The following is a 25,915-nucleotide window of genomic DNA, read 5'->3' as shown; positions in this document are numbered from 1 at the left end:
TCTTCTGCCTCAGCCTCCCTAGCAGCTGGGACCACAGGCATGCGCCACCATGCCCGGCAAACTTTTGTATTTTTAGTAGAGATGGAGTTTCACCATGTTGGTCTGGCTGGTCTCGAACTCCTGACCTCGTGATCTGCCTACCTCAGCCTCCCATAGTACTGGGATTACAGGCGTGAGCTACTGTGCCTGATCCATTTTGAGTTAATTTTTGTGAGAGGTGTAAAGTCTATGTCTAGATTCATTATTTTTTATTATTATTTTTTGCATTTGGATGTCCAGTTGTTTCAGCATCGTTTGTTGAGAAGACTACTCTTTCTTCATGGAATTGCCTTTGTTCCTTTGCCAAAGACCAGTTGTGTATATTTGTGAGTCTATTTCTGGGCTTTTTATTCTGTTTGCTTGTCTGTCTATTTTGGCAGTGCTACATGTCTTGATTACTTTAGCTTTTAGTAAGTATTGAAGTTGGGTAGTGTCAGTCCTCCAATTTGTTGTTCTTCAACATTGTGTTGATTTCTCTGGGTCTATTGCCTTTCCATATAAACTTTGGAAACAATTTGTTGGTATCCAAAAAATACCTTGCTGGAATTTTGATTGAGATTGCATTGAATCTATGGATTAAATGGACAAGAACTTGTATCTTAACAATATTGTATCTTTCATTCTATGAACATGAAATCTCTCCATTTATTTAGATCTTACTTGCTTTCTTTCATCAGAATAATGAACTTTTCCTCATATAGATCTTGTACATATTTTCTTTTAGATTTACACTGAAGTGTTGAAATTTCAGTGCTACTATAAACTGTGTTAATATCTATAATTTAAAATTCAAATAGTTCATTTCTGGTATATAGGAAAGCAATTGCAATTAACTTTTGTGTCCTATACATTTGCAATAATTGTTTATTACTGGATATTGGTGATTCTTTGGGATTTTCTATAGAGACAGTCACATTATCTAACAGACAGTGCTACTTCCTTCTGATTTTCTTTTCTTACATTATTGCATTAGCTAGGACTTCCAGTATGATGTTAAATAGCATGGTGAAAATGGGCATGCTTACCTTCTTCCTGATCTTAGGGAGGAAGCATTTAGGATTTCACTATTAAGTATGATGTTAGCTGTAAACTTTTTGTAGATTTTCTTTATCAAACTGAGGAAGCTTACTTCTATTTTATTTATAATTTTAAAAGAGTTTTTTAAAATTATGGATAGGTGTTAGATTTTGTCAAATACTTTTTCTGCATTTATTGATATGATCATATGATTTTTCTTCTTTAGCATGTAGATTACATTAATTGATTTTTGATTATTGGACCAGCCTTACATACCTGGAATAACCCATTTGGTTGTGTTGTGTAGTTCTTTCTATACATTTATGTATGTGATTTGCTAATGTTTTGTTGAGGATTTTCATACATGTATTCATGAAATATATTCATCTATAGTTTTCTTTTCTTGTGATGTCTTTGTCCGGCTTTGGTGTTGGAGTGATACTGGCCTCATAGAACGAGTCAGGAAATGTTCCCTATGTTTCTATTTTCTGGAAGAGATCATAAAGAATTGGCATAATTTCTTAGTTAAATGTTTGGTAGAATTTGCCAAGTGAAACCATCTGAGCATAGTACCTGCTGTTTTGGAAGGTTATTAATTATTGATTCAATTTCTTTTATATATGCCTATTCATAATATCAATTTCTCCTTTGTGAGTTTTGGTAGATTGAGAGTTTCCAAGAATTTGTCCATATAATTTAAATCATCAAATTCATTAGCATAAGTTATTTATAGTATTTGTTTATTGTCCCTTTATGCCCATGTGGTCAGTAGTGATGGTCCCTCTTTCTTTTTTGCAAATAGTAATAATTTTATTTCTTGCTTTCCTATTTGGATACCTTTTATTTCTTTCCTTGCTTAATTGCTCTAGCTAGGAATTCCAGCACTATGTTGAATAGAAGTGGCAAGAATGAGCATCTTTATCTCGTTCTTCATCTTAGAGGAAAATCCTCCAACTTTTCACTGTTGACTGTGTAGCTGTGGGCTTGTGATAGTTGGCCATTATTGTTTTGAGGTACATTCCTTCTGTATCTAATTTGTTATTTTTGTCAGGAAAGAATGTTGAATTTTTTCAAATGCTTTTTCCCGTATATTGAGATGATTATATGATTTTTGTATTTTATTCTATTAATATGATATCACATTTATTTGCATATTTGAATCATCTTTGCGCCCCAGGGATAAGTCCCACTTGGTCATAGTGAATGATTCTTTTAATGTGCTGTAAATTCAGTTTGCTAGTATTTTGTTAAAGATATTTGTATCCATATTCATCAGAGATGTTGGACTGTGTTTTCTTTTCTAATAGTGTCTTTGTCTGGCTTTGGTATTAGGGTAATACTAACCTTGTAAAATAGTTCAGAAGTACTACTTCCTCTTCAAGATTTTGGAAGAATTCAAGAAGGATTCTACTAGTTCTTTAAATGTTGGGTAGAATTAGGCCATAAAACCATCAGGTCCTGGTTTTTTCTTTTTTTTTTTAATGGGGGATTTTATCACTGAGTCAGTCTTCTTACTAATTAATTACTAGTCTGTTCAGACTTTCTGTTTTTTCATGATTTAGTCTTGGTGGGTTGTATGTGTCTATGAATTATCCAGTTATTTTAAGGTATCTAATTTGTGGGTGTATAAATGTTCACAGTAGTCTTTATCCTTTGTATTTTTGTGGTATCAGTTATTATGTCTCTTCTTTCTTTTCCGATGTTACTTGAGTCTTGCTCTTTTTTCTTAGTCTAGCTAAAGTCTTGTCAATTATGTTTATCTTTTCAAAAAACCAACTCTTAGTTTTGTTGAACTTTTCTATGATTTTTCTAGTCTCTATTTTATGTACTTCTGCTCTAATCTTTTATTTCCTTCCTTTTACTAACTTGGGCTCAGTTTGCTCTTTTTCTAGTTCCTTGAAGTGTGACATTACATTATTGGAGCTCTTTTTTTCTTTTTTTAATGTATACTTTGTTTATTTATTTATTTGGAGACAGGGTCTTGCTCTGTTGCCCAGGCTGGAGTACAGTGGTGTGATCATAACTCACTCCAACCTCAAACTCCTCGCCTTAAGTGATTCTCTCACTTAGCCTCCTTAGTAGCTGATACTGCAAGTGTGGGACACTGTGCCTAGCTTTAATGTAGGTTTTTATTGCTATAATCTCCCTTTTAATAACTGCTTTTGCTGCATCACATAAATTTTGGTATGTTTCCATTTTTGTGTGTTGTAAGATATTTTTTGATTTCTTTTTGAATTTCTTTTTGACCCATTGTTCAGGAGTATGTTAATTTCCACATATTTGTAAATCTTTCAATTTTTCTTCTGTTATTGATTTCTAGTTTCATGCCACTGTGATTGGGAAATACCTGATATGATTTTAGCCTTCTTAAATTTTATAAGACTTACTGGCCTAACACAAGATCTGTCCTTTAGAACATTCCATTTGCACTTGAGAAAGTTCTATATTCTCCTGCTGTTGAATGAAATATCTTGTATATGTTTGTTAGGTCCATTGGTGTAAAGTGTAGTTAAAATGTAAGGCTTCCTTATTTGTTTTCTGTCTGGATGATTTGTTCATTATTGAATGTAGAATACTGAAGGCCTCTGCTATTATGGTATTGCTGTCTATCTCTTTCTTCAGATTTATTAATATTTGCTTTATATATTTAGGTGTTGCAGTGTTGGGTGTGTATATATTTGTTATATTCTCTTGAGCTTTTTTCATTATATAATAACCTTCTTTGTCTCTTGTGACTGTTTTTGACTCAAAGTATCTGGTCTGATGTAAGTTTAGCCACACCTGCTCATTTATTGGTTTCTAATTGCATGGAATACCTATTTACATCCCTTCACTTTTATTCTGTGAGTAAGCAGCATGTAGTCTTGTTTTTTTATTTATTCAGCCTTTCTATGTCTTTGAATTGAATAATTTGATCCATTTACTTTTAAGTTACCTTTAATAAATAAGGACTTACTATCGCCATTCTGTTAATTGCTTTTTAGCCGTTTCGTAGATCCTTTGTTCTTTTATTCCCTGTTTGCTATCTTCTTTTGTGATTTGTTGATATACTTTTAATCCCCTCTAAGCATTTTATGTTTTTGATGTCATAATTCACATATTTTATATTGCGTACACCTTAGGAAATTATTGTAGCTATAGGTATTTTGTTTGTCTTTCACCCTTTATTCTGTAGACATAAGTGATTTACAGACTACTGTTATAATATTATAGTATGTAATTTTACTGTATACGTACTTTAACCAGTGAGTTTTATACTTTCATATGTATTTGTGTTACTACTTAGTGTCCTTTCATTTCAGATTGAAGAGCTCCCTTTATCATTTCTGTAAGGCAAGCCTGATGATGATGAACTCCCTGAGCTTTTGCTTGTCAGAGAAAGTATCACTCCTTCATTTTTTAGACTAACTTTTCTGGGTAAAGTATTCTTGGTTGGCAGCTTTTTTTTTCTTGAAGAACTTTGAAAATATCTTCTTACTCTCTTAGACTGCAAAATTTTCACTTAGAAAACTGCTGTAGCCCTGTGGGGATTCTCTCTGTGTGAGGAAGCTCTTTTCTCTCTTGCTTTCAGGATTCTCTTTTTGTTTTTAATTTTTGATGGTTTGGTTATAATATGTTTTGGTGAAATATTCTTTTGGGTTTTACCTGTTTGGAGACTTTTTATCTTTCTGAATGTTTATATCCTTCCCCATATTTGGGGCATTTTGAGCCATTATTTCTTCATATAAGCTTTTCCCCTTTTTTCTCTTCTTCTTTTTTAATTCCTATAATGTAAATGATAACACTCTTGATGCTGTCCTGTAAATCCTGTAGGCTTTATTTATTTATTTTATTTTTCAGAATTAAAACATTTAAATTTTTGTATATTTAGAGGAGGTAACTTCAGATTTCTTACATGTATATGTTGTGTCGTGGTGAAGTCTGGGCTTTTAGTGTACCCATCACCTGAATAGTGAACATTGTTTCCAATAGGTAATAGCCTTTAAAATTCCTTTGTATTCTTTATTCTTGTTTTCCTAACTGTATATTTTCAAATAACATTCTTTAAGTTTACAGATTCTTTCTTCTCCTTGATGAATTATATAGTTGACATATTTTTTGACTTATCTTTTGTAATTTTAATTGTATTAATTATATTCTTTGGCATCAGAATTTCTGTTTGGTTCTTCTTTATGATTTCCATCATTCTGCTAAACTTCTCATTTTGTTAGTGTGTTGTTTTTCTGATTTTTGTTGTCTATCGGTGTTTTCTTATAACTTACTGAGCTTCCTTAAAACTAGTATTTGAATATTTTGTCAGATATTGATAGAGTCACTGCTTCTAGACTTTATGGACTAGTTTTATATGAAAAGATCTTCACCTATGGGGTGGTTGTGAGTACACTAGCTGGGTGGGATGTGGCAATTCAGGATCCAGTGAGGATGTGGCAGTTTAGTGTCCATGTAGCTTTTTTGGCTGTGGTTGATGTGGGTAAAAATTTCAGCGGTGTGCAGTGGCCAAGGCTATAGGTATCTGCAACAGTGGCAAAGCCTGACAGAATTATTTTGATCTCTTTTACTTCCCTAAGGGAAGTTGTGGCAGAGGTGACACCTCTTTGTTCTGGGTTTGGCTTGTGGGTGTGCTTGTAGTGACAATGGTACCAATGTCTGATGCATGATACCTGTGGAGTGGTCAAGAAGCTTGGATCTGGGAGCACAGGTATGTATGGATTGACAGTGGCTTTCGGGTCCAGATGCTAGTGTGTGCAAGTCTACTGCTGCTCTGAGGACTGTGATATGGATATCCCTGCTGCATTAATGGTTCTGGTGTCTAGAATGCAGGCATTTGTTGAGTGGTTGCAGAGCCACATTCTGGAATGTGGTCACACCTGGAGAGCAACAGTTGCTCTGGGGCCTTGGGTGTGGGCTAGCTTGTCGTGGTGGTAGCTCTGATGTCTGATGCATGTGCAGTCAGAATCTCAAAGAATTGCAGCAGAGCTGAGGTTACAGCCCACATGTGTACTGAGAGACTGCAGCTTCAGGGCCCTGGGCAAGGCTAGCATGTAAAGCCAGCGGCTCTGGTGACTATATTATACATGTGCATGGTGCAGCCTCAGAGATGTGGACTGGAGTGTGAACACATGCAGAACAACAGTGGTTCTAGGATTGAGCTGTGGCTTAGCTCACTGTGGCAGTGGCTCAGATACCTGGAGCATAGGATTCATAGAGGAGTGGCAGAGCTAGGGTTCATTGCGCAGGCTGGTGCAGAGTGAGCATGCCTGTACGGCCTGGGGTGGGGCTAGCCCTCAGTGAAAGTGGCTCTGGTGTCTGAGGCATGGGAGTGCATGATGCAGCCTTCTGGCAAGTGCTGGAGCCTGGGTACATATGGAAAGATTGTGACTCTGTGGTCTGGGTCACCCATGGAATTGGGGCATGGTGGCTCTGGTCCTGGGTTGGCAAAACAGTGACTCCTTCTCGGTGGTGGATGGAGCAACATTTTTCTTATCTGGGGGTTTAATGGTGGCAGTCATTATTAGTTATGTTAGTGGTGAGAGCTGTCAGTGTTCTCTGTAGAGCAGGCTACTAGGAACCATGGTGGGACCTGTGGTTCCTGCACTCTTCCTCATTCCTTGCTGTCTCCAGATGTCTCTGGTATGCTGATCTCCTCAGCTATCCTGTCTGTGTGGTTATTCTCCATTTTTTTTGCTTTACTATCTTGCTGCAGCTTCTTTGAGACTTTGAGCCCCACCAAGGCCACTTTCATCCATGGATAGCTGTCTAGTGGTTTTTTTTTTAGGGGGGAGATGAAGACTGTTATCTCCTACTTTCTCATCTTGCTAATGTCATTTTGTGTTCTTCCTTTTTTTCCCCCAGGACTGTTTTCTAATGGCTTTTTCTTCTTTCTGGGGACTGAATTTTCAAATTGTAACTGAAATAAGAGTTGATGTTCCTTGTAGTCCTTTACCATATTTAGGGCAGAATTTAAAATTATCTCATATGCTATGATCAGATTACTCTTAAAATATTATTTTATTTTGGCCGGGAGCAGTGGCTCACGCCTGTAATCCCAGCACTTTGGGAGGCCGAGACGGGCTGATCATGAGGTCAGGAGATTGAGACCATCCTGGCTAACACGGTGAAACCCCGTCTCTACTAAAAATACAAAAGAATTAGCTGGGCGTGGTGGTGGGCACCTGTAGTCCCAGCTACTCAGGAGGCTGAGGCAGGAGAATGGCGTGAACCTGGGAGGTGGAGCTTGCAGTGAGCCGAGATTGCACCACTGTACTACAGCCTGGGTGACAGAACGAGACTCCATCTCAAAAAAAAAAAAAAAAGAAAAAATATAATTAATGTTTAGGAATTGTTGTATGCTTCTATGTTATTTAATATTTTCTTTGTGTCATGTCTTGTTTATCTAGCAGAAAAGTTAGTGCAGGGACTGTCTTCTGTCATATACTTTTTATGTCACAAGATTGAAGAGTCTTGTGGTATTACCCGAATAGTTCATTGATTATTGTGGATCCTTATCATGTTGGATCTCTTTTAAGTAGCATCTTGGGTTCTCTTTTGGATTCTTTGATACAGTTGTAAAGCTTAGTAGGTTAGCTAGATCCTTCCCATAGACCTTATTGACTTAGCAACAGCAACTAAAGCAGTTCTCTTTTAATATCCTGGAGTCCCTCTGATATGCCATATCATAAGAAGATCACATATGTTGGACATTAATCCAGTTTTGAATTTTACTAGATATATTGTATTGATCAAGTTATGTAACCTCTCTGAGCCTGAACTTCTTTATTTGAAAATTATGACAGTGTCTTATTTTTTAGATTATTTTAAGAATAAGAGAATGCAATATAACATGATGATTTGCACATAATAGGTATTTAATAAAATGGTAGCTATGTTCCTCATAAGCATTCTGTAGCCTCATGTAGCCCTGCTAGCCGCTCTTTATGTTTGTTTAGCTTTCACATCTATAGCAGTTGTATTTAGCATAGAGCTATAACTTCAGCTATTTATAAAACCTTTAACATTTTTGACTTTTTGAATAATAGAAACTGCTCATTCAATGACTAATCGATTTAATACCATGTTGAAAGTATTTGAAAACCAGGCAAATATGTTGGAGAGGTAAGCATTTTTTATTTTTCTATTTTAAAAAAAAGACAGATAAAATTGTATTTTTCCATATGTAATATGCTTATTGATAAAAGTTAGTATGTATTTATTGCAGAAATATTGAAAACATAAAGAAGAAAATAATGCCTCTGTCAGCAAATTTAGAATTTCTTATATCAATTTTTATGATTTTATGTACGTATAATGTTTAAATGGAAAATTATAAACATAGAGAATGTAAAATGAAATGTAAAATATGTGCTATGGGAAAATAGTATATTGGTTTCTCAAAAAATTAAAAACAGAATTACCATATGATTCAGCAGTTCCACTTCTGGGCATGTATACCCCAAAATTGAAAACAAGAGTGTTGAAGAGATATTTGTACATCCATGTTCATTGCAGCATTATTCACAGCAGCCAAAAGATGGAAGCAACCCACATGTGCAACAATGAATAAATGGATAAACAAAATGTGGCATATACATACAATGAAATTGTTATTGAGTCTTAAAAAGAAAGGAAATTCTGATGCATGCTACAACATGGATGAAGCCTAAGGACATTCTGCTAAGTATAATAAGCCAGCCACAAAAAAGACAAATGCAATTATTCCTCTTGGATGAGGTATCTAGAGCAGTGTCAAATTCATAGACACAGAAGACAGAATGATGTTTGCCAGGGGGTGCAGGAGGGGGAAATGGGGAGTTATTGTTTGATGCACACAAAGCTTCAGTTTTACATGAGGAGAAGAGTTCTGGAGATTGGTTGTAAAATAGTGTAAAGTTACCTAACACTGATGAACTATACACTTAAAATAGTTAAGATGGTAAATTTTATGTTATATGTATTTTTCCATAGGTAAAAAATTAAAAGTTACAATGATACAAAATGTAGTTTGTGAATATTTTTTCACCTGTAAACTCATATAATTTCTTTTTAAAATAAATGCTTTATTTTTTTAAAATTTATTTTTATTATTATTATTATACTTTAAGTTCTAGGATACATGTGCATAACATGCAGGTTTGTTACATATGTATACTTGTGCCATGTTGGTGTGCTGCACCCATCAACTCGTCAGCACCCATCAACTCGTCATTTACATCAGGTATAACTCCCAGTGCAATCCCTCCTCCCTTCCCCCTCCCCATGATAGGCCCTGGTGTGTGATGTTCCCCTTCCCGAGTCCAAGTGATCTCATTGTTCAGTTCCCACCTATGAGTGAGAACATGCGGTGTTTGGTTTTCTGTTCTTGCGATAGTTTGCTGAGAATGATAGTTTCCAGCTGCATCCATGTCCCTACAAAGGACACAAACTCATTCTTTTTTATGGCTGCATAGTATTCCATGGTGTATATGTGCCACATTTTCTTAATCCAGTCTGTCACTGATGGACATTTGGGTTGATTCCAAGTCTTTGCTATTGTGAATAGTGCCGCAATAAACATGCGTGTGCATGTGTCTTTATAGCAGCATGATTTATAATCGTTTGGGTATATACCCAGTAATGGGATGGCTGGGTCATATGGTACTTCTAGTTCTAGATCCTTGAGGAATCGCCATACTGTTTTCCATAATGGTTGGACTAGTTTACAATCCCACCAACAGGGTAAAAGTGTTCCTATTTCTCCACATCCTCTCCAGCACCTGTTGTTTCCTGACTTTGTAATGATCGCCATTCTAACTGGTGTGAGATGGTATCTCATTGTGGTTTTGATTTGCATTTCTCTGATGGCCAGTGATGATGAGCATTTTTTCATGTATCTGTTGGCTGTCATGCTACCTGACTTCAAACTATACTACAAGGCTACAGTAACCAAAACAGCATGGTACTGGTACCAAAACAGAGATATAGACCAATGGAACAGAACAGAGTCCTCAGAAATAATACCACACATCTACAGCCATCTGATCTTTGACAAACCTGAGAAAAACATGAAATGGGAAAGGATTCCCTATTTAATAAATGGTGCTGGGAAAATTGGCTAGCCATAAGTAGAAAGCTGAAACTGGATCCTTTCCTTACTCTTTATGCGAAAATTAATTCAAGATGGATTAGAGACTTAAATGTTCGATCTAATACCATAAAAACCCTAGAAGAAAACCTAGGTAATACCATTCAGGACATAGGCATGGGCAAGGACTTCATGTCTGAAACACCAAAAGCAATGGCAACAAAAGCCAAAATTGACAAATGGGATCTCATTAAACTAAAGAGCTTCTGCACAGCAAAAGAAACTACCATCAGAGTGAACAGGCAACCTACAGAATGGGAGAAAATTTTTGCAATCTACTCATCTGACAAAGGGCTAATATCCAGAACCTACAAAGAACTCAAACAAATTTACAAGAAAAAAACAAACAACCCCATCAAAAATTGGGCAAAGGATATGAACAGACATTTCTCAAAAGAAGACATTCATACAGCCAACGGACACATGAAAAAATGTTTTTTTTAAATTGGCAAAATTATATATATTTATGGTATAAAATGTGATGTTTTTATGTGTGCATACTTTGTGGAATGGCTAAATCAAGCTATGTAACAGACCCCAAATCCTCACATATATATCTTTTTTTTCTGGTGAAAACACTTAAAAACTACTCTCTTAGAAACTTTCCCTTTGTCTAGCTGAATTTTGTACCCTTTGACTAATATCTCCCCATTTTTCTCCAACCCCAGCCTCTGGTAACCTGCATTCTGTTCTCTATTTCCTTGAGTTTGACTTTTTGGGGTTCTACATATAAGCGAGATCATGCAGTAATTGTCTTTCTGTACCTGACTTCTTAGCGTAATGCCCTTCAGTTTCATCCATATTGTTACAGATGACAGGATTTGCTGCTTTTTTAAGGCTGGATAAGAGATATATATATATATATATTTCACATGTTCTTTATTTGTATCTTTATCTATTTTTACATTTAGGGACACTTAGGTTGATTCCATATTGTAGTTATTGTGAATAATACTGCAATGAACATGGGAGTATAGGTATCTACTCAACGTGATTTATCCCATTTCCTTTAGATGTATACTCAGAAGTGGAATTGCTTGGTCATATGGTAGTTCTATTTTTATTTTTATTTTTTGAAGAATCTCCATACTGTTTTCCATATAGCTGTACCAATTTACATTCTCACTAACATTGTGTAAGAGTTCCCTTTTCTCCACATTCTTGCCAGTACTTATATTTTTCCTTTTTGATAGTAGCCATTTTTTTGATAACAGGTGTGAGGTAATATTACCTGGTGGTTTAAATTTACTTTTCCTTGATGATTAGTGATGTTGAACATTTTTTTCATATACCCTGTTGACCATTCATATATCTTTTTTTGAGAAATATCAAGCCATTTGTCCATTTTTAAATGGGGTTATTTGTTTTCTTGTAGTTGAGTTGAGCTCCTTTTACATCTTGGATATTAAACTCTTATCAGATGTGTGGTTTGCAAATATTTTCTCCCATTACATAGGTTGTATCTTCATTCCATCGATTGTTTCCTTTGCTCTGAAGAAACTATTTAACTTGATGCAGTCCCATTTGTCTATTTTTGCTTTTGTTACCCTTGCTTTTGGGGTCATATCAAAAAAATCTTTTCCAAGACCAATGTCGAGAAGTTTTCACCCTGTTTTCTTCAAGTAGTTTTACAGTTTCCGGTTTTACATTTAAGTTTTTAATTCATTTTGGGTCTATTTTTATATATGGGATAAGATAAGGACCTATTTTCATTCTTCTGCAGTCTCTCCAACACAATTTATTGAAGAGACATTCTTTTCCTAATTATGTGTTTTTGGACATTTGTCAAAGATCAATTGACCATATATACGTGAATTTATTTCTGGGCTCTCTCTTCTGTTCTATTGGCTATGTCTGTTTTTTTTTGTTTTTTTTTTTTCCATTTTTTAAATTGTACTTTAAGTTCTGGGGTACATGTTCAGAACGTGCAGGTTTGTCACATAGGTATACATGTGCCATGGTGGTTTGCTGCACCCATCAACCTGTCATCTACATTAGGTATTTCTCCCCCACCCCATGATAGGCCCTGGTGTGTGATGTTCCCCTCCCTATGTCCATGTATTCTCATTGTTCAACTCCCACTTATGAGTGAGAACATGTGGTGTTTGGTTTTCTGTTCTTGGGCTAGTTTGCTGAGAATGATGGTTTCCAGCTTCATCCATGTCCCTGCAAAGGATGTAATCTCATCTTTTTTTATGGCTGCATAGTATTCCATGGTGTATATGTACCACATTTTCTTTATCCAGTGTATCATTGATGGGCATTTGGGTTGGTTCCAAGTCTTTGCCATTGTGAACAGTGCCGCAATAACATATGTGTGCATGTGTTTTAATAGTAGAACGATTTATAATTCTTTGGGTATATACCCAGTAATGGGATTGCTGGGTCAAATGGTATTTCTAGTTCTAGATTCTCGAGGAATCACCACACTGTCTTCTATAATGGTTGAACTAGTTTACAATCCCACCAACAGTGTAAAAGTGTTCCTATTTCTCCACATCATCTCCAGCATCTGTTGTTTCCTGACTTTTTAATGATTGCCATTCTAACTGGTGTGAGATGGTATCTCATTGTGGTTTTAATTTGCGTTTCTCTAATAACCAGTGATGATGAGCATATATTTATAAGTTTGTTGGCTGCATAAATGTCTTGAGAAGTATCTGTTCCTATTCTTCACCCACTTTTTGATGGGGTTTTTTTTCCTTGTAAATTTGTTTAAATTCTTTGTAGATTCTGGATATTAGCCCTTTGTAAAATGGATAGACTGCAAAAATTTTCTCCCATTCTGTAGGTTACCTGTTCACCCTAATGATAGTTTCTTTTGCTGTGCAGAAGCTCTTTAGTTTAATTAGATCCCATTTGTCAATTTTGGCTTTTGTTGCCATTGCTTTTGGTGTTTTAGACATGAAGTCTTTGCCCATGCCTATGTCCTGAATGGTATTGCCTAGGTTGTCTTCTAGGGTTTTTATGGTTTTCGGTCTTAGTTTAAGTGTCTAATCCATCTTGGGTTAATTTTTATATAAGGTGTAAGGAAGGGATCCAGTTTCAGCTTTCTGCATATGGCTAGCCAGTTTTCCCAACACCATTTATTAAATAGGAAATATTTTCCCCACTGCTTGTTTTTGTCAGGTTTGTCAAAGATCAGATGGTTGTAGATGTGTGGTGTTATTTCTGAGGCCCTTGTTCTGTTCCATTGGTCTATATCTCTGTTTTGGTACGTACGATGCTGTTTTGGTTACTATAGCCTTGTAGTATAGTTTGAAGTCAGGTAGCATGATGTCTCCAGCCTTGTTCTTGTTGCTTAGGATTATCTTGACTATGAAGGCACTTTTTTGGTTCCATATGAAATTTAACGTCTTTTTTTCTAATTCTGTGAAGAAAGTCAGTAGTAGCTTGATGGGGATAGCATTGAATCTATAAATTACTTTGGGCAGTATGGCCGTTTTCATGATACTGATTCTTCCTATCCATGAGCATGGAATGTTTTTCGATTTGTTTGTTTCCTTTCTTATTTCCTTGAGCAGTGGTTTGTAGTTCTCCTTGAAGAGGTTCTTCACATCCCTTGTAAGTTAGATTCCTAGGTATTTTATTCTCCTTGTAGCAATTGTGAATGGGAGTTCACTCATGATTTGGCTCTCTGTCTGTTCTTGGTGTATAGGAATGCTTGTGATTTTTGCACATTGATTTTGTATCTTGAGACTTTGCTGAAATTGCTTATCAGCTTAAGGAGATTTTGGGCTGAGACGATGGGGTTTTCTAAATAAACAATCATGTCATCTGCAAAGACAGACAATTTGACTTCCTCTTTTCCTAATTGAATACCCTTTATTTCTTTCTCTTGCCTGATTGCCCTGGCCAGAACTTCCAATACTGTGTTGAATAGGAGTAGTGAGAGAGGTCATACTTGTCTCGTGCCAGTTTTCAAAGGGAATGCTTCCAGTTTTTGCCCATTCAGTATGAGATTGGCTGTGGGTTTGTCATAAATGGCTCTTATTATTTTGAGATACATTCCATCAATACCTAATTTATTGAGAGTTTTTAGCATTAAAGGCTGTTGAATTTTGTCAAAAGTCTTTTCTGCATCTATTAACATAATCATGTGGTTTTTGTCATTGATTCTGTTTATGTGATGGAGTACGTATATTGATTTGTGTATATTGAACCAGCCTTGCATCCCAGGAATGAAGCTGAGTTGATCGTGGTGGACAAGCTTTTTGATGTGCTTCTGGTTTCAGTTTATCAGTATTTTATTGAGGATTTTTTCATCGATGTTCATCAGGCATATGGGCCTAAAATTTTCTTTTTTTTGTTGTGTCTCTGCCAGGTATCAGGAAGATGCTGGCCTCATAAAATGAGTTAGGGAGGATTCTCTCTTTTTCTATTGTTTGGAATAGTTTCAGAAGGAATGGTACCAGCTCCTCTTTGTACCTCTGGTAGAATTTGGCGGTGAATCTGTCTGGTCCTGGACATTTTTTTGGTTGGTAGGCTATTAATTACTGCCTCCATTTCAGAACTTTTATTTGGTCTATTCAGGGATTTGACTTCTTCCTGGTTTAGTCTTGGGAGGGTGTATGTGTCCTGGAATTTATCCATTTCTTCTAGATTTTCTAATTTATTTCTGTAGAGGTGTTTATAGTATTCTCTGATGATAGTTTATATTTCTGTGGGATCAGTGGTGATATCATTTTTTATCCTTTATCATTTTTTATTGCATCTGTTTGATTTTTCTCCCTTATCTTCTTTATTAATCTGGCTAGCAGTGTATCAATTTTGTTGATCTCTTCAAAAAACCAGTTCCTGAATTCATTGATTTTTTGAAGGGTTTTTGTGTCTCTGTCTCCTTTAGTTCTGCTCTGGTCTAAGTTATTTCTTTTCTTCTGCTAGCTTTTGAATTTACTTGCTCTTGCTTCTCTTGTTCTTTTAATTGTGATGTTAGGGTGTCAATTTTAGATCTTTCCTGCTTTCTCTTGTGGGCATTTAGTGCTATAAATTTCCCTCTACACACTGCTTTAAATGTGTCCCAGAGATTCTGGTATGTTGTGTCTTTATTCTCATGGGTTTCAAAGAACATCTTTATTCCTGCCTTCATTTCATTATTTATCCAGTAGTCATTCAGGAGTAGGTTGTTCAGTTTCCATATAGTTGTGTGGTTTTGAGTGAGTTTCTTAATCCTGAGTTCTAATTTGATTGCACTGTGGTCTGAGAGACTGTTTGTTATGATTTCTGTTCTCTTGCATTTGCTGAGGAGTATTTTACTTCCAATTATGTGGTCAATTGTAGAATAAGTGCGATGTGGTGCTGAGAAGAATGTATATTCTGTCAATTTGGGGTGGAGAGTTCTGTAGATGTCTATTAGGTCTGCTTGGTCTAGAGCTGAGTTCAAGTCCTGGATATCCTTGTTAATTTTCTGTCTCGTTGATTTGTCTAATATTGACAGTGGGATGTTAAAGTTTCCCACTATTATTGTGTGGGAGTCTAAGTCTCTTTGTAGGTCTTTAAGGACTTTCTTTATGAATCTGGGTGCTCTTGTATTGAGTGCATATATATTTAGGATAGTTATCTCTCCTTGTTGCATTGATCCGTTTATGATTATGTAATGCCCTTCTTTGTCTCTTTTGATCTCTGCTGGTTTAAAGTCTGTTTTATCAGAGACTAGGATTACAACCCCTGCTTTTTTTTCTTTCCATTTGCTTGATAAATCTTCCTCCATCCCTTTATTTTGAGCCTATGTGTGTCTTTGCACGTGAGATGGGTCTCCTGCACACCGATGGGTCTCCTGCACACCGATGGGTCTTGACTCTGTCCAATTTGCCAGTCTGTGTCTTTTAATTGGGGCATTTAGCTCATTTACATTTAAGGTTAATATTGATATGTGTGAATTTCATCCTGCCATTATGATGCTAGCTGGTTATTATGCCCGTTAGTTGATGCAGTTTCTTCATAGCATCGATGGTCTTTACAGTTTGGTATGTTTTTGCAGTGGCATGTACCGGTTGTTCCTTTCCATGTTTAGTGCTTCTTTTAGGAGCTCTTGTAAAGGCAGGCCTAGTGGTGACAAAATTTCTCAGCATCTGCTTGTCTGTAAAGGATTTTATTTCTCCTTCGCTTAGGAGGCTTAGTTTGGCTGGATATGAAATTCTGGGTTGAAAATTCTTTTCTTTAAGAATGTTGAATATCAGCCCCCACTCTCTTCTGGCTTGTAGATTTTCTGCCGAGAGATCTGCTGTTAGTCTGATGGGCTTCCCTTTGTGGGTAACCTGCCTTTTCTCTCTGGCTGTCCTTAACATTTTTTTTTTTTATTTCAACTTTGGTGAATGTGACAATTATGTGTCTTGGGGTTGCTCTTCTCGAGGAATATCTTTGTGGTGTTCTCTGTATCTTCTGAATTTGAATGTTGGCCTGCCTTGTTAGGTTGGGGTAGTTCTCCTGCATAATATCCTGAAGAGTGTTTTCCAACTTGGTTCCATTCTCCCTGTCACTTTCAGGTACACGAATCAAATGTAGATTTGGTCTTTTTACATAGTCCCATATTTCTTGGAGGTTTTGTTTGTTTCTTTTCACTTGTATTTTGTCTAATCTTGTCTTCTCACTTTATTTCATTGAATTGGTCTTCAGTCTCTGATATCCTTTCTTCCGCTTGATCAGTTTGGCTATTGATACTTGTGTATGCTTCACAAAGTTCTCGTGCTGTGTTTTTCAGCTCCATCAGGTCATTTATGTTCTTCTCTAAACTGGGTATTCTAGTGAGCAATTCCTGTAACTTTTTTTCAAGGTTCTTAGCTTCCTGGCATTGGGTTAGAACATGCTTCTTTAGCTCACAGGAGTTTGTTATTACCCATCTTCTGAAGCATACTTCTGTCAAGTCGTCAAACTGATTCTCCGTCCAGTTTTGTTCCCTTGCTGTCGAGGAGTTGTGATCCTTTGGAGGAGAAGAGGTGTTCTGGTTTTTGGAATTTTCAGCCTTTTTGCACTGGTTGCTCCCCATCTTCATGGATTTATCTACCTTTGGTCTTTGATGTTGGTATCAACATCACTATTCCTTTCTGTTTGTTAGTGTTCCTTCTAACAGGCCCCTCTGCTGCAGGTCTGCTGGAGTTTGCTGGAGGTCCACTCCAAACCCTGTTTGCCTGGGTATCACCAGTGGAGACTGTAGAACAAAGATTGCTGCCTCTTCCTGCCTCTGGAAGCTTTATCCCAAAGGGGCACCAGCCAGATGCCAGCCAGAGCTCTCCTGTATGAGGTGTCTGTCGGCCCCTACTGGGAGGTATCTCTCAGTCTGGATACATGAATGGTCAGGGACCCACTTGAGAAGGCAGTCTGTCTATTATCAGATCTTGAACACTTTGCTGGGAGAATTACTGCTCTCTTCGGAGCTGTCAGGCAGGGATGTTTAGGTCTGCTGAAGCTGTCCGAAAGCCTCCCCTTCCCCCAGGTGCTGTGTCCCAGGGAGCTGTGGTGGGCTCTACCCAGTTCGAACTTCCTGGGGCTTTGTTTACACTGAAAGGTAAAACCACCTACTCTCAAGCCTGTAATCCCAGCACTTTGGGAGGCTGAGACAGGCGGATCACGAGGTCAGGAGATCGAGACCATCCTGGCTAACACGGTGAAACCCCCCGTCTACTAAAAAATACAAAAAAAAACTAGCCAGACGAGGTGGTGGGCGCCTGTAGTCCCAGCTAGTCGGGAGGCTGAGACAGGAGAGTGGCATAAACCCGGGAGGCGGAGCTTGCAGTGAGCTGAGATCCGGCCACTGCACTCCAGCCTGGGCAGCAGAGCGAGACTCCATCTCAAAAAAAAAAACAAAAAACAAAAAACCACCTACTCAAGCCTCAGCAATGGTGGATACCCCTCCCATTACCAAACTCGAGTGTCCCAGGTTGACCTCACACTGCTGTGCTAGCAGAAAGAATTTCAAGCCAGTGGATCTTAGCTTGCTGGGCTCCATGAGGTTGGGACCTGCTCAGCCAGGCACCAAGAGAATATATTGGTCTGCTGGTGGCAAAGACCATGGGAAAAGTGCATTGTCTGGGCCAGAATGCACCATTTTTGCCAGTAGAGTCTCTCATGGCTTCCCTTGGCTAGGGAAGGGCAATCCCCTGACCCCTTGCACTTCCCAGGTGAGGTGACATCCCACCCTGCTTTGGCTTATCCTCTGTGGGTTGCACCCACTGTCTAACCAGTCCCAGTGACATGTACTGGGTACCTCAGTTGGAAATGCAGGGATCATCCGCCTTCTGTGTCAATCTTGCTGGGAGCTGCAGACTGGAGCTGTTCCTATTTGGCCATCTTTTTGGCTATATCTGTTTTGATGCTAGGGTCACGCAGTTTTGATTACTTTAGCTTTGTGTAGTAGATTTTGAGATAGTGTGATGCCTCTACCTTTGTTCTTTTTGCTCATGATTGCTTTGGCTACTCAGGATCTTTTGTGTTCCCATATGAATTTTAGGATCTATTTTTATTTCTGTGAAAAATGTCATTGAAATTTTCCTAGGGATTACATTGAAACTGTAGGTTATTTTGGGTAGCATGAACATTTTAACAATATTGTTTCAACTCATGAATATGGGATGTATTTTCAATTCTTTGTGTGTTCTTCAATTTATTTCAACAAGTCTTACAGTTTTCAGTGTAACAGATCTTTCACTTCTTTGATTAAGTGTATTCCCAAGTATTTTATTTCTTTTTATGCTATTATAAATGGGATTGTTTTCTTGATTTCTTTTTTAGATGGTTTGTTGTTAATTTATAGAAACACAACTGATTTTTGTATATTGGTTTTTGTATCCTGCCACTTTGTTGGATTCATTTGTTCTGCAAGTTTTTGGGGGCATCTTTAGAGTTTTCTATATAGGAGAGTATATCATCTGGAAACAAATATGATTTTACTTATTCTTTTTCTATTTTGATACATTTTATTTGTTTTTCTTGACTAATTGCCCTGGCATGGACTTCTAGTACTATGTTGAATAGAATTGGTGAGAGTGGGTATCCTTGTTTTTGATCTTACAGGAAAAGTTTTAAACTTTTCACTGTCGAGTATAATAATGTTAGCTATGGGGTTCTGATATATGGATTTTATTATATTAAGGTACATTCCTTCTATACCTACTTATTGATAGGTCTTATTATGAAAGGATGTTGAATTTTGTCGAATGCTTTTTCTACGTCTTATGAGATGATCATATGGTTTTATCTTTCATTCTGCTAATATGATGCACAACATTTATTGATTTGCTGATTCATCCTTGTACTCTAGGGATAAATTCCACTTGATCATAGTGAATGATCCCTTTAATCTACTGTTAAGTTTGTTTTGCTAGTATTGTGTTGAAGATTTTTACATCTATATTCATCACGGATATTGGCCTGTAATTTTCTTTTCTTGTGATGTCCATGTCTGACTTTGTATCAGGATGATTGATGATGACATGTAAAATAGTTTGGAAGTATTTATTCCTCTTCAAGATTTTGGAAGAGTTTGAGAAGGATTATATTAGTTCTTTTTTTTTTTTTTTTTTTTTTTGAGACGGAGTCTTGCTCTGTGCCCCAGGCTGGAGTGCAGTGGCCCGATCTCGGCTCACTGCAAGCTCCGCCCCCTGGGTTCACGCCATTCTCCTGCCTCAGCCTCCCAAGTAACTGGGACTACAGGCGCCCACCACCACGCCCGGCTAGTTTTTTGTATTTTTTTAGTAGAGACGGGGTTTCACGGTGTTAGCCAGGATGGTCTCGATCTCCTGACCTTGTGATCCGCCCGCCTCGGCCTCCCAAAGTGCTGGGATTACAGGCTTGAGCCACCGCGCCCGGCCGGATTATATTAGTTCTTCTTTAAATATTTGGTAGAATTCAGCCATGAAGCTGGGAAGCCTTGGGCATTTCTTTGACAGGATATTTTTTTATTGTTTATTGACTCTTCTTGGTCATTATTGGTCTTTTCAGATTTTTTATTTCTTCAGTCTTGCTAGATTGTTAACTCATTTTCTTCTAGGTTGTTCAGTTTGTTAGAATGTAATTTTTTTTGTGGTATTTCTTATTATCTTTTTTTTTATTTCTATGGTATCAGTTGTAATGTCTCATTTTTCTTTACTGAGGTTATTTGGGCCTTCTCTCTTTTTTCTTAATCCAGCTAAAGATTTGCTGATTTTATCTTTTCAGAAAACTTTTAGTTTTGTTAACCTTTTCGACTGTTTTTCTAGTCTCTATTATTTATTTCTGCTTTTTGTAATTTTCTTCATTCTATTAACTATTGGCTTAATTTGTTATTTTTCTAGTTCTTTGATGTATCACATTAGGTTATTTATTTGAGATCATTTTTTTTTTAAGTAGACATCTATTGCAATAAACTTCCCACTTAGAACTGCTTTTGCTGCATTTCATGAGTTTTAGTATGTTATATTTCCATTTTTGTTTGTCTCGAGATACTTTCTGATTTCCCTTTGGATTTCTTTTTTGACTCATCATTTGTTTAGGAATGTGTTAATTTCTACATATTTGTGAATTTTTCCAGTTTTTTTCCTGTCATTGATTTCTAGTTTCAAATTATTGTCATTGGAAAATATGCTTGATATGACTTCAGTCTTCTTAAGTATATTAAGACATGTTTTGTGGCCTAACACATGAGCTATCATGGGAAATATTTCATGTGCACTCAAGAAGAATGTATGTTCTGCTGCTGTTGAGTGGAATGTTTTGTATATGTCTATTAGGTCCATTTGGCCTAAAGTATTGTTCAAGTCCAATGTTTCCATATTCATTTGTTGTCTAGATGAACTGTCTATTGTAAATGGGGTATTACTGTACATGGGTTATTATTTTATTGCTGTCTGTCACTCGATTCAGATCTATTATATAGATCTATATGTATTCAGATCTATTGTATAGATCTATATGCTGCTATATGTATTTAGGTAGTCTTATCTCGATGCATATTATTTAAAATTGTTATAACCTCTTGATGGATTGACCCCTTTATAATTATATAATGACCTTCTTTGTCTCATGAGACAGCTAAAAACTTGAAATCTCTCTTATCTTATATAAGTATAGCCACTCGTGCCTTCTTTTGGTTTTGCTTTCATGGAGTATCTTTTTCCATCCCTTCACTTTTAGCTTTTGTGTGTTCCAGGCTGGAGTGCAGTGGTGCGATCTCGGATCACTGCAACTTCTGCCTCCTGGGTTCAAGTGATTCTCCTGTGTCAGCCTCCCGAGTAGCTGGGACTACAGGTGTGCACCACCACACCGAGCTAATTTTTGTATTTTTAGTAGAGACAGGGTTTCACCATGTTGGCCAGGATGGTCTCGATCTCTTGACCTCGTGATCCACACACCACGGCCTCCCAAAGTGCTGGGATTACAGGCATGAGCTACCACACCTGGCCTGTGTGTTCTTAAAGTTTATGTGAGTCTTTTGTGGGCAGTATGTAGTTGGGTTCTTAAAAAAAAATCCATTCAGCCACTTGACGTGTTTCTGTTGGAGATTTAATCCATTTACACTTAAATATATATATTCAAAGTAATTATTTATATGTAAGGACTTACTATTACCATTTTTTTTTTTTTTGAGATGGATTGTCACTCTGTTGCCCATGCTGGAGTGCAGTGGTGCAATCTCGGCTCACTGCAGCCTCTGCCTCCTGGGTTCAAGCAATTCTCCTGCCTTAGCCTCCTGAGTAGCTGGAATTACAGGCACCTGCCACTACGCCTGGCTAATTTTTGTATTTTTAGTAGAGATACAGTTTCTCCATGTTGACCAGGCTGGTCTTGAACTCCTGACCTCAGGTGATACACCACCTCAGCCTCCCAAAGTGCTATGATTACAGGCATGAGCCACTGTGCCTGGCTCACTATTACCATTTTGAAGGACAATAATCATATGATCATTTCAATAGATGTAGAAACAGCATTTCGCAGCATTCAAAATCTTTTCATAGTAAAAACGTACAACGAATTAGGTATACAAGGAATTTTCCCCACGTAAAAAGGCCATATTAGCCTACAGCTAACCCTACACTCAGTGGTGAAAAGTTGAAGACTTTTTCTCTAATAACAGGAAAAAGACAAGGATGCCTACTCTTAACAGTTCTATTCAATGTCATACCAGAAGTCCAATGTAGTAGCCAAGCAATTAGTCAAGAAAAAGAAATTAAAGGTATCCAAATCAGAATAGAAGAAGTAAATCCATGTGTTTCTAGATGACATGAGCTCATATATAGAAAACCCTAAGGATGCCTCCCCGACCCCCATCAAATATAGAATGGTGCCACTCCCAAAACTCTTAGAACTAATAAATGAATTCAGTAAAGTTGCAGGTTACAAAATCAACATCCCCAAATCAGTTGTGTTTCTACACACTAACAATAACTGTGAAGAAGAAAACATTTAGAGTAGCATGAAAAGAAATGAACTGTTTAAGAATAAATTTAACCAAGAAAGTAAAAGATTTGCACACAGAAAACTATAAAATATGTAAGATATATTGAAGAAGACACAAAGAAATGGGACAATATCGTATGTTCACGGATTAGAAGAGTTAATACCATTATAATTAAGTCCATGTACCCAAAATGATCTACAGATTCTGTGTGAATCTTATGAAAATACCAATGACATTTTTCACAGACATAAAACAAATCCTAAAATTCATATGCAACTTCAAAAGGCCTTGAATAGCCAAAGCAAATTTTAGCAAGAGTAGTAAGGCTGGAAGCACATTACTTTCTTTTTTTTTGGAGACGGAGTCTCACTCTGTAACCCAGGCTGCTGTGCAGTGGTGCGATCTCAGCTCACTGCAACCTCCTCCTCCCAGGTTCAAGCAATTCTCCTGCTTCAGCCTCCTAAGTAGCTGGGATTACAAATGCCTGCCATCATGCCTGGCTAATTTTTTTTTTTTGTATTTTTAGTAGAGACGGGGTTTTACCATGTTGGTCAGGCCTGTTTTGAACTTCTGACCTCAAGTGATCTTCCCACCTTGGCCTCCCAAAGTGCTAGGATTACAGGCGTGAGCCACTGTGCCTGGCATTTTTTTTTTTTTTTTTTTTTTTGAAATGGAGTCTTGCTCTGTCGTCCTGGCTGGACTGCAGTGGTGTGGTCTCGGCTCACTGCAACCTCCGCCTCTCAGGTTTGAGTGATTCTCCTGCCTCAGCCTCCTGAGTAGCCTCAGATGATACGCCTGCCTCAGCCTCCCAAAGTGTTGGGATTACAGGCCTGAGCCACTGTGCCTGGCCCTTACTTTCTGATTTCAAATTATGTTTTAAAGCTACAGTAATTAATGCAGTATGGTACTGGCATAAAATCAGACATATAGACCCATGAAACAGCTTAGCAAGCGCAGAAACAAACCCAAGCGTATGGACAAGTGATCTTCAACAAAAGTGTCAGAAATAAGCAATGGAGAAAGGATAGTGTCTTCAACAAATGATACTGGGAAAAGTGGATGTCTATATGCAAAAGAATGATATTGGATTTTCATGCCATGCACAAAAATCAATTCAAAATGCATTAAAAACTTACCTGTATGACCTGAAACCATAAAACTCCTCGATGAAAACATAGGACATAAGCTCCATGACATTGGTCTGGGCAATGATTTTTTTGGATGTTACACCAAAAAAACAGGCAAAAAAGCAAAAATAAACAACTGAGATTACATCAAACTTAAAAGTCCTGCCTAAAAAAGGAAATAATAAAATGAAATGGAAAACTATAGAATGGGAGAAAATATTTCCAAACTATACATGTGATAATAATGGGTTAATATAAAAAAAATACAAGGGACTCATACACCTGAATAGAAGATAAAAAGTAATTAAAGGACTTGAATAGATATTTCTCCAAAGAAGACATACAAATATACAATGGGTATAGGAAAAGGTACTGTATATCACCAATCATCAGAGAAATGTAAATCAAAATCACAATGAAATAATACATCATACTTGTTAGGTTGGCTGTTATTAGGAAAAAATGACATAACAATTCTTGGCAAGGATGTGGAGAAAAAGGAACCCTTCAACACTACTGGTGGGAATGTAAATTGGTAGAGCCATTATGGAAAACAGTATGGAAGTGCATAAAAATTTAAAATAGAACTACCATATGACTCATAAATGCCACTTCTGGATATGTATCCAAAGGAATTTTAATCAATATGTCAGGGGGATATCTGCACTCCCATGTTCATTGCAGTAGCCAAAATATGGAAACAACTTAAGTATCCCTAATGGATGAATGGATATAATGTACCTATGCATACAACAGAATATTATTCACTCTTAAGAAATTAGAAAATCCTTCCATTTGTGACAACATGGATGGACCTAGAAGGCATTATGTTAAGTGAAAGAATCCAGGCACAGAACGCAAAATAATTTAGGAGCTGAAAAGTTGTAGGCTAAAATGCACAAAGTTTCAGTTTTCCAAGATAAATAAGGTTTGTAGATCTATTATACAGCAGAATCCCCATAGTGAACAATACTGCATTGTATACTTAAAATTTTCTAAGAGGGTAGGTGTTTTGTTAATTTTTCTTTTCCTTTTCTTTTTTTTTTATTATTATTATACTTTAAGTTCTAGGGTACATGTGCATAACGTGCAGGTTTGTTACATATGAATACTTGTGCCATGTTGGTGTGCTGCATCCATCAACTCGTCAGCACTCATCAACTCGTCATTTACATCAGGTATAACTCCCAATGCAATCCCTCCCTGCTTCCCCCTCCCCATGATAGGCCCCGGTGTATGATGTTCCCCTTCCCGAGTCCAAGTGATCTCATTGTTCAGTTCCCACCTATGAGTGAGAACATGTGGTGTTTGGTTTTCTGTTCTTGCGATAGTTTGCTGAGAATGATAGTTTCCAGCTGCATCCATGTCCCTACAAAGGACACAAACTCATTCTTTTTTATGGCTGCATAGTATTCCATGGTGTATATGTGCCACATTTTCTTAATCCAGTCTGTCACTGATGGACATTTGGGTTGATTCCAAGTCTTTGCTATTGTGAATAGTGCCGCAATAAACATGCGTGTGCATGTGTCTTTATAGCAGCATGATTTATAATCGTTTGGGTATATACCCAGTAATGGGGTGGCTGGGTCATATGGTACTTCTAGTTCTAGATCCTTGAGGAATCGCCATACTGTTTTCCATAATGGTTGGACTAGTTTACAATCCCACCAACAGGGTAAAAGTGTTCCTATTTCTCCACATCCTCTTCAGCACCTGTTGTTTCCTGACTTTGTAATGATCGCCATTCTAACTGGTGTGAGATGGTATCTCATTATGGTTTTGATTTGCATTTCTCTGATGGCGAGTGATGATGAGCATTTTTTCATGTATCTGTTGGCTGTATGAATGTCTTCTTTTGAGAAATGTCTGTTCATATCCTTTGCCCACTTTTTGATGGGGTTGTTTGTTTTTTTCTTGTAAATTTGTTTGAGTTTTTGTAGGTTCTGGATATTAGCCCTTTGTCAGATGAGTAGATTGCAAAAATGTTCTCCAATTCTGTAGGTTGCCTGTTCACTCTGATGGTAGTTTCTTTTGCTGTGCAGAAGCTCTTTAGTTTAATGAGATCCCATTTGTCAATTTTGGCTTTTGTTGCCATTGCTTTTGGTGTTTTAGACATGAAGTCCTTGCCCATGCCTATGTCCTGAATGGTATTACCTAGGTTTTCTTCTAGGGTTTTTATGGTATTAGGTCTAACATTTAAGTCTCTAATCCATCTTGAATTAATTTTCATATAAGGAGTAA

General features: G+C 37.1%; 1 protein-coding gene across 2 annotated transcripts in view; it reads left to right on the top strand.

Annotated features, from left to right (window-relative positions):
- The window catches only part of CCDC7 (coiled-coil domain containing 7), a 453,173-nt gene that overhangs the window by 31,219 nt on the left and 396,039 nt on the right, over window positions 1–25,915 (top strand). For both annotated transcript variants that reach the window (XM_073018860.1, XM_037986502.2), the window contains exon 10: window positions 8,094–8,169. In XM_073018860.1, the coding sequence (XP_072874961.1) occupies window positions 8,094–8,169 (76 nt within the window). The remainder of the gene's footprint in view (window positions 1–8,093; window positions 8,170–25,915) is intronic.

Source organism: Chlorocebus sabaeus, chromosome 9 (genome assembly GCF_047675955.1).
Source record: "Chlorocebus sabaeus isolate Y175 chromosome 9, mChlSab1.0.hap1, whole genome shotgun sequence".
In the NCBI taxonomy this organism is placed as follows: Eukaryota; Metazoa; Chordata; class Mammalia; order Primates; family Cercopithecidae; genus Chlorocebus; species Chlorocebus sabaeus.
This window is presented reverse-complemented; position numbering and strand designations above follow the sequence as displayed.